We start from the raw sequence: 14629 nt of genomic DNA on the forward strand, positions 1-14629 counted from the left end.
CCTCCTGTGAAGCCTGAGCATGTCTACGCTAAAATGCCAAGCATTTTCTAATTCATCCTCAGATGTTCCAAAAAATACCCAGGCTAATCTGAAATATATTCTGCAACCATTTCATTTAAACGAAACAGGGGAACTAACCAAACAATATTTCTGGAAACTTCTGGCATCTAAGGTGAAAAGATCGATCCTTTATTTTTCGTGACGGTAAGTCTCTTAGCCTTCGATGGGCCATGCCAGGTATTTCTCAGCAGACAGGCATCGCCATTACGACGAAGACGCCACACTGTTATTGTCCGTCCGTGTGCCTAAATCGGTCGCCGTATTCCATCTCGCGGAGAGACGGCTGTTTCTGCCACACAAAGGTCCTGCCAGCGACCTGCACTCCGCCTTCCGCTTGTACACGGCACATGGGGCGTTTCCGCCTTCGACGGTGCCAGCGATGACTCTTCACGCAAAGCGGGTAGACACTGGCAGGACACCAGTTACAGCAAACCACTGACTCCATCAACGTGCCAGAGAAGGAACATGGGAGAAACTCGTGGATCATCACCAACATATGTTGACCACAAAAACATATTCCCGTAGCTTCTGAAGGCTCTGCAGCAAATTTCTATATCCGAGTTAAGAACCCGTAAGGATGAACGTCACAGAAATGCACATCACCCATAAACGAAACGCTAAAATTAATGAAAATAGCCTATCCCGGTTTTGAGCATTCATTAAGTAACTAAAGATCATCCCGGCGTCGACAAAAGCCCTCTTTCTTCATGCTGCAAACGTTTCCCTGCACGGACCTCCTGCTAACCGCGGGGACCAGCTCCAGGCAGCCATTATATTGGATTTACGCCGAGGCACGAAACCTCAGCTCGTTCATTACCTATTCGCATGCGGCGGGGCGGAATAAAAGATCAGTCAATCTGCTATAATTACATTTCTGTTTTGCGAGACGTATTAACAGGCAAGCTTCTGCGACTGCGCCGAATTACTGCCCCACGGAGATCGTCTTCCTTATAAATCCCCTTGGGACTGCATAATTAACCAAATGCTTTGTTTGTTATTAAAACACCCCCCCCCCCCTCCCCTTCCCAGTTTATGTAGGAAATTCAGGGAGGCCGTCTTCAACTCTATCAGTTAATCAGCCTCCGTTTTATGTCCCATAAACCTCCTTCGTGACTGAGTGCTGCTTACTTGTCTACCACCAGCGGCCAAATGGGAGATGTGGGAAAATTGAAAAGGGGAAGCTAAACTCTGAAGTTTGCTTGCCTCATAATAACTATTCATGTTTCGCTGTTGTATTTCGGTATGAAAATGACAAAGCATTTCCCACACAGATGTTTTCTCTTTATAAAACAATTCTAATAGCAATCGCCTATACAAGCAGAGGCTAGTTTGTTATGTAGACCTGCTTGCTGTAACAAATAGCCTCGCCCTCCAGACGGCCAATCGTGTAGCAGTTGAACAGATATGGCACACAATCAGGGTCAAGTGGCTCACTAACTGTTTGAACAAGAACACTTAAGATAGCCAGTCTAAGTCATTTCTGATGTAGGATATGTATTAAAATGCTATGCTTCCGGTTTCTGCTTCATACAGTATACCCTTTGGCCGATTTCACTCAAAGTCAGGAGAGCAGGAATCGATTTATTAATTGATCAGGCCGGATCGCCGATTCACCTCAAGGGAATGAAATGCTCCTGCAGATTTTCCCATTCAAGGGCGAGAGCGAAAGACCGGGGCTCACAGATTCCTCATTCCCGTCTCGCAGAAAACCGGCCCACTGTGAAATCAGACTCGTTTCATGTTACGGGTCCATTTATCTGAGATGCTAGGGATTTGTGGCTTTCGAACATTATAAGGAAAAACAAAAAACGTACGTGTGTTAAATTTATTGAATATAACAAATCTGTTGAATATAACAAATATTCATATATATCTCAAATATTCATATATGCTTAACACACACACCCACAGTGTCTGTCTGTTTTTGAAATTATATATAATTATTATATATTTATATATAGACGTATGATATAAATCACTACTGTAATAACAGTAATGATTATTTCGGAGTGGGGGCAGCAATGATCTGACTCTTGTCCTGAGCCCCATAAGGTGTAAACCTGCAGACACCCTGGACCAGCCACAGTGAGGCGCTCACGCATCCCCCCCACAGGCCGTGGGAGGAACCCCAAACTCACAGAGGGGCGGCCCACTTCCAACATCCAAAGCATTAGCATTGCTGTACCGAAATGAATATTGATTATTTAAGAGATGTTCCTTAGTTACGTTGTTGCTTCTTAAAGATTCAGTCCACTTTTAACTTGAATTTCTAATAAAGCGCTTCAGTGTCCTTTTATAACCCACCGACTTAGGGGGGGAATTTAATTTAGTCTCGGAGGGGGCACCGGCAGTGAATCTTGCCTGGGGTACCTCATGGGCTTTGACCCCGCACTGCCAGAACAGAAACAGCGTGCCGTCTGATAGATACTGCCCCCGCAGGACACATGATGAATGAAAGTGTATGTGTGCCTTGAAGGCTGGATGGATGGATGGATAGGTGCTAATTTAAATATAGGACATAAGAAAAAGACCAATTAAGCTCAAATAAAGGGGAGGAGAAAGTGAGCTGTCCATCCATATTGACCATTGCATACAGACCGTGACGCTTGAATTGTAAAAATAACGCAGAGAAAATTGGCAGGCATGAGAAAAGACAGCCCCCGTTTAGCGTCTGGTTAAACATACTCCATTAAGCGCCTGTTATCTTGAGCGACACCCTCCATTAAGGTTCTTATTTCCTGTTCATATCGAAAGAAGTATTTGGCGAAATGGACAGGGGCCTTTGTTAGGACTAACAAAGCCAAAGTTTACATAAAGAAGCAGCTTCGGGTCCATCAGTCATCGTCAGCACATGAAACCTGTGACTGCCGACGTTCTGAAAGCTAACAGTGGCTCCCACACATTTCTTAGCATAAAAAAAAATCTTTCTTTCGAAAAGCTGCGCACTTGCAGCTGTACAGGTCAATGGATTAACCCCCCCCCCCCCCCACCCCAACACTCTTCCCACTTAAAGCAGCAGTATCTTCTAAGTAAAGAAAGTGTTCGTCTAATTTTATGGAAATGCAGGGCAGATTTGCCAGGCTGGCTAACATCTGCATGGTCTCCAGTCTTCCCTCCGCGAAAAGAGGGGGGGTTTAGCCTTGACAACAGAGCCCAGGATGAAGTGGAGACTGCTGGTGAATGGCACGGTCTGCTTATAGAGCAGAAATGTGAAACAAATAGTATCAACTAAGTGACTTCCTTGCTTTGCCAAAAATAACAGTCTAACCCGAGTTTTTGATTTACTGAACATTTCTTTCGGGCAAAGCGAACTTACCGCAATTCCCATCTGTACCGCCACTCCGTACCAAAACATTCTCTCCATTTCTAATAGCTGATGGTTAAATAGATACCAATGCATTTTAATTCTGTGGTCAGAAAATCAAGTGACAAAAAAGAGAAACTGCAGATCAGCAGCGTACTTTTTCTCAGATCATCTTTAAAGAAAGAGCTCTGGAAAAAAAACCAGCACGAAAAAAAATCTGGCGTACACCTGGTGCTGCGTGAAGGAGAGTGTGCTAATTACCCCTGATGGTGATCAGCTGGCTGGAAGAGAGACACATTCACCGCAGGTATATTTAAGGGCGTTGAAGGGAGTACAGTGTGGCCAGCACACCGGGGAAACCCAGCGTAGGGAGGAAGTGAGGGCGATCGTCAACGGATGCCCTGGTGACACCGTCTGACCTCAGCGCTGACGTCCGCCTGCGGGGAGGGCGCCCCCTATGGCAGACAGACTGGGAGCGCGGCGGTCAGAGGGCCGCAGGTAAACGGGCGACTCATTACCGTGGCGCCGGGGCCCAGTGCACCATCATTTGCATGTTAAGTACCGTACGGATTTGCAGACCTTGACACGCAGAGGAAGTTTTCGCCTACAGGGGGCTCATATGCTTGTCAGGAAAGTGACAGGCTACCCTCCCAGGCCGGGACGTCAACAGAAGGCTCACTTGCTAGAAATATTTCATAATTAACCTGCCATATGCCTTACACTCGCAAGCAGGAAGGTCAGCATGCTAAAACACATGCTTTCATTTCATAGGTCGGGCATGGAAGTGGAATGTTATCATTCTGTATATAAATGAAGAGCTAGGAATTCACCATACAAATGTATTTTCATTACGGAACACACCAATCTCCTTTTTTCTTACCTGGGCCTTATTAAATTCCAGGGATATGGCTGTAATAAGTAAAGGTTGGTGCTTTTCCTCATTGTCTACATCATCCATCGACTCCATTGACTGATAGCGGTAATGTTACTCCAGCTAATTTGCGCCACATCGCATAGCACGCTGGGTCTTATGATTCCCTGTTTATTTTAATGCGAACTCGAGGATAATTAATGGCAACTGGCAATCAAGCCGTTCAAAGAGAGTACACAGATTTTTCCAGAATTACTGAAAGTCCAGGCCAGTTCAGACCTCCACCATCTTACATTAATATTTGTTTGGCATATGCTTTTGTCCAAAGCAGTGTGAGTCTTTTTTAGAGAAAAATGAGTCCCTGGAGCAACTGTGGGGCTTAAGAGTCTTGCTCAGGGGCCTAATGGTGAAATTACTCTGACTCATTGATTTAAACCTGCAACCTTCTGATCACAGGTACAGTCCCCCTACCAGGGAAGATTACACACAACCAAAGAGAATGGGAAAGATAAGTAGGAAGCAAGTCCCAATTTAGGGAGGGTAAGACCGGGCACAGGCGCACAGGCAGCAGAGCAAACATGATGAATTATTGACTAGGTTTGGTGGGGGGGGGGGGCGGCGGATTACACATCAACGATGGAGATTATTCACGGTCCGAGCAGCTCCAAGCGAATGTGACATCTTGTTCCACCGTGGCCCTAATGGATTACGATTACATCATCCACTCAAGCAGGAGAGACAGGGGTCCTTCTCGGAGAAGTTGCCGGAGATGAAGCGGGATATTGAGCAGAACGGCTTTGCGTAAGCCTCTTTTCGGGTGCGACGGCGGGAGCCGTCTTACGTCGTTTGGGGCTGGCTACCGAAGGCAAGGAGGCCAGCCCCGGCGAATCTCCATCCTGATCCTCCTAGCGGGTTACGTCACACTGGATCCCCGTGTGCACCCGAAATGCTACCTGGGATTAGCTATGAAAACTAGCAAATGGATAATTTCATGGAATTAATAATGCATAAGAATAACTTAATAACAGGACACTTCTTCCCAGAAAACCGTTTCCCTCTGGCGTTAAACGGCTGCTCCCCAAAGCCACAGGGCAGCATTCGTTTTAATCAAAACTTCTTGTCGTTTGTTTTCCCGCTCTTAATTAGCGCCACCCCTGCAACCATTCGACGACAGCCGCTCCGCAAAACACCATTATACGAATTAAAACTGACCATGCAACGCCCATTTAATCTACGAGAAAGTTACTTGGCATGATATAAACAGCTGCATTAGATGCCCGGTATTAATAAACTCGAGTCCACTACTGCGGTCATAATGGAGTCTGAAAAATGTCGACCGGACCCGCAGAAAACTCCCCAAGAGCCACAGCGATCGTATAACATGTCACTAAACTCTGCGAAAAGGCTCCTTTTTCCTCCACGCCGGACCTCAGTGGCAGAGTATAAAACCACAAGATGATGCAGGAGTGAGCTACTGTAGACGTGGGCAGACTTGGGCAGTACAAATGGGCACGGCGTCAGATCCGAGGCAGACGCAGGCCAAGTTTAATAGCAGAACAACACCTCGGATGCCGAAGCAGCTGTTTTCTCACATCCTATTGGATGGCGCCGAGTTCATCCATCTCTCTGGAAGCCAGCGATGTGTCTGGCTCAGTATCAAACTGGTTCCTAGTGCTAAATCTCATATATTACTGGTAGCAGGAACAGATTTCCAGATTTATGGACTCTCTTAATTGCACTGGAACACAGTGGGCTATTTATTCAATCAGCTTAAACCCAGACAGCCTACTCAGCATTTAGAAATTTTAAACATAAATAACCACACTTATTTCTAGTGATTATTTATCACAAAAACATTTTCGCAATTATGGACTTCGGAAAGGGGCTTAATAATGACTTTGGGAAAGGAGAAGATGTGAGCCAGTCGTTCTCCTTCCACTGTTCGGCCGTCGGTGACGACGGTGCCGCCTACGAGAGAGTCACCAAGAACCTTCTAGTTCAGAGAAGGTTAATTATTTCATCCATCGTTAAGGAACTACTTCATCGTTATTGACTTGGGAAACACCGCTGGCGTGAAAGGTACAGTTTGACTGGATGTCGATACCTCAGGCTTGTCGTACCAGTACAAATTCCAGGCCGATGGACAGACCACACAATGCATTTAGCATTTTACCGGAAGACGCATCCTGTGCCAACATTCGCGGCATCTGCGGCAAAGTCGAATTTTTTTCAAAACTAGCACCCGCACCTTTATTTTAAATACCGTTCTGACCAAAAAAGTGAGATGTGTCAAGAGAAACAGTGAACGGGGGAAATGTAGGAATTCTTCCTTACGTCAATGGTGCCTAAAATGCTTCAGTAGTGATTCTTAATAGATGTACGTAGCCAAAGTGTGAGACGAACAAGAAAAGTGACATTTATGCTGCCTATCCGAGTGATTCTTGCTTCCTCAAACTCAGTCACTGACCTGGGTTCCGCACGCTCCTTGGGCTGACATAGTCTCCAAACATCTAATATATATTCTATCGCTGAAGATATCCATAACGGCATCGTACTCGTCCAGGACAGTATGTGAATAGTCCAAAAAAATTGCCCAAACTGTTTTTCAGCAATTTGTCAACTGACATGTTTGACTGCGGTGCCGTTCATATTACACTCCTTTAAATTAAAATTATACGGGCTCCCTAACACAGAAGCCACTGCAAATGGTATGATATACAGCATATAAATATATAAATTTCAAAATAAATTAGTTTTCTTAAAGTTGAGTGTTCGGGCCGTTTTCTAAAGCAAAGATGGGGGGGGGGGAATCAATTTAGATGACACAGGAGTGACAGACAGTTTTAAAACCCTTCATCTCAGCCCAAAGCAATTTAATGGCAGTGTTTCTACATATGGTGCCAATAAATATATATGCCACATTTCAATAAAATGACTCCAGATGACATGAAATGTCAAGATCTAATTGCATGGTTTAGACTTTTCACACGCTTAGACACGAGGGTATGTATGCAAAAGAGGCACCATCCTATTTCACAATGTCACAACCGCGGCATTTCCGATAAATCAAATGCAATAAAACTGCGCTAATTCATTTCAATCTGGCAAGGGAGGTCTTCCTGTGCAGACCGCTGCCAAATTAAAAGTCCTCTTCTGGATGTAATTCATTTAATGACTGCTGCATGATTTAATAGCTCCCACATAAACACAGTAGTCACTCTAATGGTTGCAGTATGTATATTGCCCCTAACTTCCACTGCATGCATTTTATCACCAAATACTATTAACATTATTATTAAGCGATTTTGGAGGACCATCCATTGGTGTGACCTTCTACCTTTCTCCAAAATCTATAATCTTAACAGTCGATTATCACTGTCTATGCATAAATTCTACTGTATGTGCTACACTTACTACTACTGCTAATGATAATAGTAATAATAATAATGACGTTCAGCGGCATCGTTCGGTGGGTAAGTTCCTCATCAGCAGAGACTCCGGCACGGACGGTCAACCAGATGGGAGAAGGTACAGGAGAACCTTTCAGCAGGAAGTCGAGGGTCACAGTGACACTGAGGTGACTCAACGTCACGAAGGTTAATGTCCTGCAGTGACCCACCCTGGACCCTAATAAGAGGCTGCGGCCCAGGAGCATCGCCACGGCGACTCGAACACGCGGCGAGATAAAGGGAAACATATCTCCCTGCCTTCCACCGAATCCTGTAGCCTGGCGAAGGTGGAAGCGTCGCATGCACACATCCCAGCCAGCTTTTTCAGCTCCTGATTCTTATCTCTGCTAGCAGAGAACTTATATGCTTAGATTACATGATAAAACATGTAAAGAAAACACAGTTTCCCAGAATGCTTTTCAAAGGCACTGCCTAGCACTGCCACAACAACTGTGTCTGAAACTAGGGTCACTGGCCTCAGCTGAAAGTTGATTGGCACTCAGTGATTCGAAACATATCATTGGCTAACAATAAAGGTCATAAGAATTATGGCTCCTCATTATGCCCCCTGTCTTAAAATAAATCCAAGAATTGCCCCTGTCTGACACAGGTTTGGATCTCTGGCAGAATCCAGCACCTACTGGGGCTCTCACTCCCCTGCAGCCCAGCTAGCGAGGCGTCTGACAGTCAGGCTATAAAACCCAAACACAGTGGTGTTAGAAGCCAGCCCTTCCACGTTGCCGGGGGGGGGGCTGTTCTTCTCCACACCACCCAATCAGGCTGCTTACTTTTCCAAGGAGGCCCTGCTTGGAAATCATCTGCCCAGATCGCTCCCCCCAGAGTGATTTTTAACAGCAGAGCTAATGAAACAGCTTCGCGTGAAGCAGTCGTAAACGGACAGGCCACGCTGAAATGCTGAAATGGCGAAATGCTGCCTCCGAATGTCCTGCTCAAAAACAAGTTCAGATTTACTCTTGCGTTCACTCCGAAAAACCAAGCCAGCGGCACCCATGAAGGCCGTAAAAGGTGTTGACACAAAGGTAAAAACAAACGGACGACAAACAGTGGCAGCCTTTCACCCGCATTCCTGTGACAAGCAGCTGCAGTCATTGCTGAGCCGTTAACTGCCCCCCGCCCCTCACCCCCATCTGGCTGGGCTCAGTGAATTATCCTCCCCGAAGCTGACCTCTGCTGAAAGGGAATTTAACCTCGACTCAGTGGCGGGGGCTTTCCACGCCGGGCCGCCCGTGTCAGGTCTGTCTTAGGCGCATCAGAAATTGCCTTGCCGCTCGATATGCGGCGGGCTTCTGAAAATCTGACATATTCCGCCCAAATTCGATAGTCACTGCCCAGGTTAACCCTTCGACTTATCCCTGCCTATCCACTTGGAAGGTTAGACCCACACGCTCAGCTGTGTTCAGGAAGCTATGCTCAAAGCAGAGTGATGCTGCATCTCCCATTTGCACAAGTACAGATACAGGTACATCTGGATGCTTCCTTTTGAATATCCCATCTGGGAGTTTTACTTCCACAAATAAGTTCTGAGTGCAGAATGAAAAATGAGAGATAACCAATCAAATTACAGAGGAGGCGGGTCCAAGGAACTAGAGGAGGCAGGACCAAGACATCTGATTGGCTGAGCTCACCTCCTCTAGTTACGTGGACCTACCTCCTCCACAATCTGATTGGTCATTTCTCAGATCCAATCACTTTTCACTCTGCACTCAGAACATTTCTGTGTAAGTAAAGTTCCCATGAGCCCCGTTTCGCTCTCCATTGAGACACAAACCTATAACTGAGAGTGAACCTTGGGATCTGAGCACAGGGGCAGGCGGTTTACTCAGCTGGAAAGTGTTCCTGGGAGGGGTGGTGATTAAGAACCTTGCTGAAGGGCCCAAGGATTATTCAGCCAAGGATGGGATTCAAACAGACAACCTTCTGGACACGGAGACAGAGGCCTAACCTACTAGCCATACACCACCAACTTCAACTTACTTCTGACAAGTACAGTCTGGAGCTTTCAATATGGCAGGTGCTAAGCCCCTCCCCCCCAAGCCCCCCCATCTGCATGTCTCTGTAACATATAGTCAACAGGAGACATAGTACAGGTACAAAAAGTGCTCCAATGACACGTTAAGCTTACCTGTCGAACCACAAGGAGTGAACAAGATGGCGATTAACACAGCACACGTTAATTATGGCTTCGCTGAGTGGCGAGAACCTACCACGTAAAACAGTGAGTCTCGTGGAAGCACTCGTCTCCCCAACACTGTTGGAGGCGAGACACTCATAAACGGCTTCGTCCCGCGGGGTGCGGAGAGGCTGAATTCTCAGCACAGAGCCCGATCCATCATCAAACTCTATCACCTGCAGGTGCGAGAGACAACATATGTTAAGGGAGTTTTTTTTGTCCACATTGCCTGACATAGTTAGACACGCAACCATCATTCACCACTCATTTCTTGACCTGAAGACACTTAAAGCAAATATGGAGTGTTGACAATGTAGCGATGAAGTATTTTTAACCATGTGATGCCAGTGGCCTGCAGTTTGATGAACTAGGGATCTGTCAGGTCTTAAAGAGACAAACTGATTTTATATGAACCGCATCATATCATATGTGCACATTTTATCTGGGAAAAGAGCAACGCACAGGGTACGACGACCTGGAGTATGTGGCATATCTAAATGGCTACTTAAGTGTAGGATCCTGATATTCGCTGAGAGGATGATATATGATTCCTTATCAGGAAATTGAAAGGACAAACTAAATGGCTACTATAAATATGACTTGCCATCACCTAAACTGTATTACTGGTGGTAGCTGTTTTGTTTCTTAGGTATTATGCTCAAATAATGCATCGGCAGATTATTTGCGGATACAGATCATGGGGCACTGTGTAAGAATGCTTCACTATGCTTCACTGTGCTTCACTGTGCTTCACTAAGCTGAAACCACTAATGTGACTGCCTTAAACTTGCATATGAAAATGAAACTCACTGTACAGTTTCTCAAATATATATAGATTAAAATGTAGTCACTCAATGAACTAAAGCGTCTGGGAGGGGGCAAAGATCTTCACTGTCTAAGTAAATTAAGTAGTGGGTAGGTTAGTTTGGTTAAACACAGACAGACGTACACGTACAAACTGCAGTGGCTAACCCAAGTGTTGTCGATTTGCACCGTGGGAAATATGTACCTATCATATCCATGACATTCATTTAGACAGACAGAGTCGCAGACATTTATCTTGACGCAGACGACTCACAAGACGCAACGTGTTTATTATTTTTCGACTGGACTGACGACACCTGACAGAAATCACGAGCGTCGAAACAGACACGTGTATCGGAGCTTGTTACTCACTGTTCACGGAAACGCCGGCATAATAATTCAGCAGCACACAAGGGCAAGTATAAACGTAAACAAGGATGCTGTACAGAAGTGCGCATCTTTAATAGAGGGCAAAGGGGCTTCGCTCGTGTTGAAAAACGAAAGTTTAACCTTTGGGGTGGGGGGGTCAAACAGTGGATTGAATATGAACAGGGTGGGAGAGATCATGCAGGGATTTAGAGGCATGTCTGCTCCATTAGAGATGAAGGAGGGGAGGCGAGGAACCTCAGGTGGGTCATGCAAGCATTTCCATGGCTGCTGTCACCATGGAAACGACGCCACGCATTCAACACACACATTGGCGTGATGAGCAGCGATAAGAGTAAATCTGTATTCAGAGGCAAGAAATGCAGTCATTCACAGTCTTGGGGCTTCCACTGGGGAGCTGAGGTGGATGGTTTGGGGTGAAATTCTGGCAAAATATGAAACAATTCTTATCGGTGTTCAGCGACGACATGCTCACGGAAAATAAACACGTGCGGACGAACGACAGAAAGGCGTGCGTTTAGTAGTCTAAAATAAAAATGTTATTTTAAACTGAACACAAGCTGTCTTTCCGTCAATGTCAAACTGATGAAAAAATGCAGGGTAAATTACAGACCAACCCATAGATGCTATCTGTACATTTCCCCACTAAAACCATGCGAGCATCAAAGTGAGACGTCGTTCAGCGTGATGGCTGCCATCCATTAATGCATGATGTAGATCAAGCAAGCAGCAGGATGAGGATGAGGAAGAGGACAACCGAAGACTCTTAGGCATTCAGATGTCGAGCATTTTACATCAGAACAATAGACCTAATACCTCAAACCGCTGATTGCTGACTTTCTTCCCCTTCTTGTTCCAGACTATCTTAGGCTTGGGGTCCCCCGTGGCTTGGCAGATGAAGGATGCCACCCCGCCCTGCACTCCCGTCTGGTCGGTAGGGGTTCTCAGAAACTTTGGTGCTGCTGATAGGACAGAGGGGGAGAACAGGTGGACAATTAAGGCCATGCAAGCTTGCGAGCTGGGAATACGTTCAACCACTTGGCCTCTTATGGGGAAGTTTGTCCGTTAACTTGCGTTATATAGCTTGTATGAGTAGCTAGTATCGTAAGATGACCTCGATATGTTGCCTCATGTAAAAACGAGTTACATACATTTCATTTTATACAGACAGAAACACGTGCATGATTTGTCAATTTTTAACTAGAAACTTGAAAGATGATTACAGCCATACTGGATATATTTGTCTACGAGAAAAACATACATGACAAATGTATTTATTCACTGATGAAAACCACTAATTACATCCATAGCTGGAAGTACTTCTGCCTGCAGCAGACATTATAATTCATCATTACGCCACAAATATCAGTTCCACATGGAACAGACTGAATGTTTTCCCTTTTGATAGCAGGAATCTTCCTTTGACATCGACGCTCATAAACCATATCCTGTCCCTACAGGCTCACATACTTTCTTCTGCTTTTCTAGGATTTGTTTACTCCTTGAACTTTACCTTGAAACTACACTCCCAGAGCCTCTGCCAGTCCGGATTGCCAGAGCTGTGTTACAACAGCACGGTTATGGCTGCCACAAATTCCATCTCCCCGCTAGAACTGTGCAAGCAAGCTGCTGATGACACTGTTTCCTGATGTGATCCGTGGGAGCTTTTACGGACATACGCCTTAGCCAGCTTCAGGCAGTCCACTTTAAGCAAACGGCTATCATTATTCCGGGGCTTGTATGGTCCCTTCGTTAAAGGGAAACGAATTTCCCTTTAAATTTAAATGTGAAACACAGCTAACATGAATACAATTTTTAGATCTAACCCCACCTGACCATTGATCAGGACTGTCTGAAAGGGTTCATGTTCTTCAGTATAAATAATATAGTTTGGGGCCGCCAAAGAACATGTGTAAAACTACTTATCTCTGTAATGTATTTTTTTCTCAGAATAAAAAAAGCATTACACTTACGCAGAAACAGTAACACAATAAAATCTAAAAAGAATTTCTTCTTTTCTCCAGAAAGTTACTGATGTCTTGTTGGACAGCTAGATGAACATTGTTTTGGTTCCCAAACCTCTCCTCCGGGGCACCCCAGCGATTCCACGTATAGGTTAAACTTCCCTACCAGCTCTGTTAATTATTTTATTTAATTAGTTAGATAACTCAATGAGGTATTGATTAGCCAAACAAGGTGTGCTGGTGGTAGAGTTCAGAGATCCATAGGTTTATTGTAAGGTGGTTGCAAATACCTGGGGTGACTTTAGGAGAGGTTTTGAAACGGTCAAGCTGGCAAACTTTAGCAGCGATTATATCAGTTTTACACCAACATGAAGATCATTATTTTCTTTGCCAAAGACCTTTGCACGGTATTATATATAACAGGAAATACAGAACATTCCTGAACAGGGAGTGTAAGTATAATATGGGAATGTTTGGTGGTATAAAACCTCGCCCCACACCCCACCTGTCAATTCATTCGATAGATCTGCAGCCTGTCACAGACATCATCACTTCTGCTCCACTGGCTGCTCATTCACCCTCGGCGATATCCCATCAGCCTCGCTGTCATCAGCCCCTTTTTAAATTCGCTCCACAGAATAAATCCTTTCTTTGTCGAATTGATCGCAGAAGTTTGAATCGCTCTGCCGAGTGGGTGCAGTGACATCACAGCACGCCGGCATTACGATGCCCAGCGTTCGGCAGCCCTGCATCGACTCCTAATTCAACTATAGCGACAAAAAGTGAGGGATCTTTATGTCGAAACTGGACTGTTTATGCTGGACTGGGAGTATTTTGTACATTATTAATTGTGGTGCATTACTGTTGATCCAGTAAACAAAAAAAAATAACCAGGAGTATAACGGTGTAAAGCGAACAAAACATCGATCAGGATGTTTTTAAGTATAATCTTTCCCACGGCTGAGGCAGGACAGTCCTGCTTAACATCCTACCTAATCGGTGTAACTAAAGAGGGAATCAAGATCCACATAGGCAGGGTATTCGTATTAAAAGAAAACCAAATATTAAAGGATAATCAACAGAATGCATTTTCACCCCTTATAGAGATCATTTCTTGGCTCGGAAACAGGCGCATGTAACAGTGACACTTCAGAGCATATGGCACAGAGGCATGCTCCGCGGGCAGCCTGATACTCGCTGCGTCTAAAATTAGCAACGTTTGGAGTTTGCTAAAACAGCGAGCGAAAGATTACAGAGGAATTCAAACAGGCGTGACTTTGGGCCCTCCACCTCCTGGAAATACGGTTCGCTTTTGTGCGAGGATATGGAGAAAAAACAAAGGGGATCCGTGTACGGGGGCCGGTGCGCCGCACTCCCAGATCCGGCACAGACGCCATTCGGGGTGTCGGCGTTTCCTCTCTCTTCCTTCATCATGAAAAGCACCGAATTCCCCGTAACGGATTTCGGGAGCATCACCCCCGACGGCGTCGCTCTCCGATGGCCGCTCGCCAATCCCGTGGCGACACACCAGTCGTGAACGTGACATCAAAGGTCCCGTCTCCGGTCACGTCACGAATTCGGTACTAATGGCATTCCGGC

At 45.4% G+C, this 14629-nt stretch overlaps 1 protein-coding gene across 19 annotated transcripts in view; it reads right to left on the reverse strand.

Annotated features, from left to right (window-relative positions):
• The window catches only part of LOC125720343 (receptor-type tyrosine-protein phosphatase delta-like), a 274785-nt gene that overhangs the window by 63671 nt on the left and 196485 nt on the right, over positions 1-14629 (reverse strand). For 18 of the 19 annotated variants that reach the window (XM_048995619.1, XM_048995620.1, XM_048995625.1 and 15 more), the window contains 2 exons: positions 11883-12028; positions 9910-10051 (listed from right to left, as the gene is read on the reverse strand). In XM_048995619.1, the coding sequence (XP_048851576.1) occupies positions 9910-10051; positions 11883-12028 (288 nt within the window). The remainder of the gene's footprint in view (positions 1-9909; positions 10052-11882; positions 12029-14629) is intronic. The other variant, XM_048995623.1, reaches the window with a different exon arrangement.

The sequence above is a fragment of the Brienomyrus brachyistius genome, chromosome 25, assembly GCF_023856365.1.
Source record: "Brienomyrus brachyistius isolate T26 chromosome 25, BBRACH_0.4, whole genome shotgun sequence".
Lineage (NCBI taxonomy): Eukaryota > Metazoa > Chordata > Actinopteri > Osteoglossiformes > Mormyridae > Brienomyrus > Brienomyrus brachyistius.